The following is a 4172-nucleotide window of genomic DNA, read 5'->3' as shown; positions in this document are numbered from 1 at the left end:
CCGAGCTCGGCTGAGCTCCCTGAAAACTCAACTTCTCCCCATCCAGGTGTTTGGGTTTTTTGTGGGCAAATCATTCTAATAATTCCCCTGGGGGGGTGGCACGTGAGCACCTCCAAAGCACATTCATTCGGATGGGCAGCCACTCTTGGGTGGCTTCTCTCCTGCTCAGCGATCCCGTGGGGCGGTCGCCTCTATTAGCAGGCCTCCTAATGCCGGTATTTTTGTTTCCCATCCTTGTTTTCACAGCTCCAGTTGCTGTGGTATCCAGGGAGCCCTCCTCCTTCTGCGGGAGATGCACGCTGGTCGTTGCTAAGGTCGCCTCCGCGGTAACATGCACATCCTGTTTACACCTTTATCCGGAGAAGTTGGGCTCGGATAGAGGCACCTGCTTCACCCGGGCAGCCCCCAGGGAAGGGGCCGTGCCGAGCATCCCCTCACCAGACCCTCGAGGGAGGACGTTGCAGGAGCCACGAGCTGGCATCGCCGCTGCGGCGCCGGCAAGATGACGAACAACGTGGCCGACCACCACCCCGGGAACTCGGTTGCTGAAGGCAACCATGAGGGGGACTTTGGTTGCTCCATGGTGGAGCTCAGGAACCTCATGGAGCTGAGGAGCGGCGAGGCGGTCGCCCGGCTCAACGACTCCTACGGCGGCGTGCAGAACGTCTGCAAGAGGCTGAAGACGTCGCCAGTTGAAGGTGAGTGGCCGTTCTGTGGTCTGCAAGGTGGGACCCACCTGCTTGGGTCTGGCTGGTGCCTCTGGGCTGGAGCCACGTGAGGCTGGAGCTGGTGGCTGGAGGGTGATGGCTCAAATAGCTCTTATGGCTGAACTTGGAGCGTGGTCCCATTGCATCCACTGCAAGCCTTGTGGGAGGGGGCCTTCTCTGTCTGGATAAAATGATCATTGAGAGCAGGAGAAGAAGGAATAAAAAAAGAAAAGAGAATAGTCTTCCCTAGGGGTTCCCCTGAGGTGTAGCCTGGAGCCCCACATCCCCTGGGAGGATGGAGTGGAGGTGGGATGTGGGTGAGGGTGAGGAGCTGACGGGGTATGAGGGGCACGGGGGAGCTCCTCTCCACAGCCCAGCTGCTGCCACACAGGTCAGTTCCAGCCTTTCCCTGGTTTAATAATTGACAGCTCTAATGTCAGGGCTGTGTGGTGGGAGGGTGAAGGGGAGGGTAAAGGTTGGAGGGCACCTGGGCAGGGGGCCGGGCTGTGAGGAGCTCATTTGTGGGGCGGTGGCAGCATCTCAGCCAAGGGACCAGCCACATGTCCCCACGGGGAGTCGCTGCTGGGGATGGGGATGTGCGTGTGGGCTTCCACCAGCTCTGCAGAGCTTCTTGAGTGGCTGGGGGAGAAGAAAACCTGGCTGGGTCCTTCTGTTCATCATGGGTTTGAGCAACGGTGGGTGCCTGGTCACTCTTGGGAGGCTTTGGTGGAAGGAAGTCACCTCCTCCCTGTGGTCCAGGCTGGCCTTCTTGTATCAAGGGTGCTATGATCGGGTGCTCCTGGCGTGGCTGTTGGTGTCTTTGCACAATGCTGTACCCTTCCCTTGGTGTTAAAAGGGGTACAGGGGGGAGAACCCCCCCGCAGCTTACAGCACTGAGGGTCTACCTGGGCCTGGGGGCAGTGCTGGCAGGATGTGGCCCCACAGAGGCTGTGTGGGATGGGGACCTGGCTGCTCCTCAGCTCTGAAAACTGGTGGGTTATTCTTGGTGCCGTGAGCTGGGGATTAGCATGTTTCCCAGCTGTGAGTGGGACCGGGAAGGGGAGACAATCTCGGGATGTCATTAGAGCAGGGGGGGGAGTCCCGGTGGAAATACCAAGTCCAGGTCGCAAAACAATGAGCTCGGCCCTGCCAAAGTGGGAACGAGCTCCTTTGGGGGTGGGAGGGGAGGGGGGAAGTGAACCCAAAAGGCTCTGCTGTGTGGCCTGGCAGCTCCTGCTGAGGGTGAGGTGAAAGGCTGCCCTTCGATCCCAAGTGCTGCTTCCAGGCCCACATTCCCCCTCCACTCTGGCTGGCATCACCATATCCCATGCCCCCGGTGTATCCCTGTCTCACCCTCTTGCTCCAGAGCTGAGTTTTATTCCAAACCCTGTCCTGTTGAGCCCAGGGAGTAGAGAAAGGTGATTTCCTAGGAGTTGGGATTTTTAGGAAGATCAAAAGCCCATCAGACCAAGGTGTTTGGATCCTGTTGTGCTGAGTCTGCTTCTCCGTGGGTGCCCAACCGAGAGCCAGACACACGGTGTGGTGGTTCCATGATGAGGGAAGTTCTGGCAGGTTGGGAAGCTACAAGCCAGGAGCATGTCCCCTGTCCCAGTGAATCCACGGGCAAATCCCTGGAAGCAGGGATGGGGTTCCCAGCTGGCTGCTTGAAGGGCAAGGCAGGTGAGCCTGGGTTGTATTTGCAGGTGGTTTAGTGGGTAATGTGGAAAATCTGGGGAATGCTGGCATTGTCTTGGCATGTGTGCTTTGGGACCATTTCCCTCTGGGAAGGCGTTTATGGAGAGCTGGGGCTGACTCAGGCTTAACCCAAAGTCCCCCTGTGCCTGCAGACCCCTCCCAAGCTGACACTTGCTGGCCAAAGTGTGGCTGGAGCTGTGGGCACAGGATGGGGCACTGCTGCCTGTGTGGGCACTGGGAATCCCCCCCAGGGGGCTGCCTTCGCTCCCAGGGACCCTGGGGTGGTTTGTTCTTATAGGGTGGCATCTCTGCACAGAAGTGTTTGTGCAATGAGGGTCTCTCCAGCATCGGGGTAGGAGGCTGTGCTGGAAACTGCTGCTCTGGTTCTTGCTCTGAAAGGCATGGGTGGACCCCAGCCCTGCCAGGCTGCTCCCCAAGGGGCTTGGTGACAGGGTGGTCACTGCTGGGTGCTGGTTCTTCACCTCCCCTATCCTGGGAGGTGGGTCCTGGAGGTGGGTCGGAAGGGAAGCAGGGCGGTGGCAGTGAGGCACAGGCAGCTCCGGTGAGTCACCCATCTCGGCACCTCCTGGTGTCCCCTGGGTGACAAGTGCCAGCGAACACCGCCCTGACTCACCCGCTGGTGGCAGCGGCTCCCGGGAGCTTCGGGGTTTCCTTGAGTGAAGGTTTTGCCACCCAAAAAGCAGCTTTCCTGGGCTGCAGTGCCAGGGGTCAGTGACTGCAGAGGGGGTTTGTTCTCCTGCTGTCACAAGTGGCATCCATCCACATTTTCTAATCCATTCACCCACTAATTGATCTCCCCCCCCCCAGTGCTCCAGCCAGGAAAGGTTTGCTCAGGTGCATCCCTGCGGTGTGCACCCCTGGTTGCTGCTCCTTGCAACCCTCCTGTATCAGCACAGAGAAACTGAAAGCCTCCCCCCCCTCCCCAAATCCCTGTTGCCCCCAAAGGGTAGGGGGCAGCTCTGGGGGTTTGCCTGTGGGTGGGACGTGGGTTTTGGAGGAGCCACGTGTGCAACCTCCCGTGCCTGGTGGCAGCATCCCACATCCTCGTCCAGGAACGCGTGTGTGCCTGGCGTGCCTGCCCACGGCACATGCCGTGCCTCCCCGGCATGAGTCAAGCTCCACACTGAGCCAGATTTTCCATCCATCCTGCCGGAGACGTTGGACGGGAAGCGTTCCCGAATGGGTTGGGCTCGGGGAGGCCGCCGGGACTTGGGAGATCCCAGGATCCTGCTGCCCTGTCAGGGCTGGGTGGGGACGCCCGGAAAGCTCTGCCTGCGTGTCCCCTCCCTGCGGCGTAGTTGGAGAAAGCTGGGGTGCAATGAGGGGGAGAGGGAGGGAATGGGATTCACTCTGCTGCTTCCTTCTGGCTGGGATTCAGCAGGGCTCAGCCCCCCTGGCAGGGCATCACTGCCAGGCTGCTCCAGGCACCGGGAAGTGCCCAGGGCCGGGCGTTACAGCCGCCTGCCCGGTGCATCTCGGGAGCTGGCAGCAGCCCCACGGCCCAGCTTAAGGTGGAGAGCAGGGGGACATGGCATGGGGCTGGATTAACATGGTGCTGAGCAGGGTGGGTTGCTGTCCCTTGGGACCCCATCAGCCATTGAAAGGCTTGAATGCAGAGGGCCTGGGGAGGCGAACAGCCTTCTCCTCTCTCTGGCTCATGCCCCTGGAATGGGAAGAATGTGAAGGCTGCTGTGTCCACAGTCCCCTGGGGCAGGGGCTCAGGATCCCCTCTCCTGCCTCCCCTCTCCT

At 60.3% G+C, this 4172-nt stretch overlaps 1 protein-coding gene across 2 annotated transcripts in view; it reads left to right on the top strand.

Moving 5' to 3' along the window:
* Positions 1–243: 243 nt before the first annotated feature.
* ATP2B4 (ATPase, Ca++ transporting, plasma membrane 4) overlaps positions 244–4172 on the top strand; it is a 27808-nt gene continuing 23879 nt past the window's right edge. For both annotated transcript variants that reach the window (XM_010008305.1, XM_010008306.1), the window contains exon 1: positions 244–698. In XM_010008305.1, the coding sequence (XP_010006607.1) occupies positions 503–698 (196 nt within the window). In that variant the 5' untranslated portion in view covers positions 244–502. The remainder of the gene's footprint in view (positions 699–4172) is intronic.

This window comes from Chaetura pelagica, unplaced genomic scaffold (assembly GCF_000747805.2).
Source record: "Chaetura pelagica isolate M959 unplaced genomic scaffold, ChaPel_1.0 scaffold152, whole genome shotgun sequence".
NCBI lineage: Eukaryota > Metazoa > Chordata > Aves > Apodiformes > Apodidae > Chaetura > Chaetura pelagica.
Note: the sequence above shows the minus strand (reverse complement) of the source record. Positions and strands in the feature narration are given on the sequence as shown.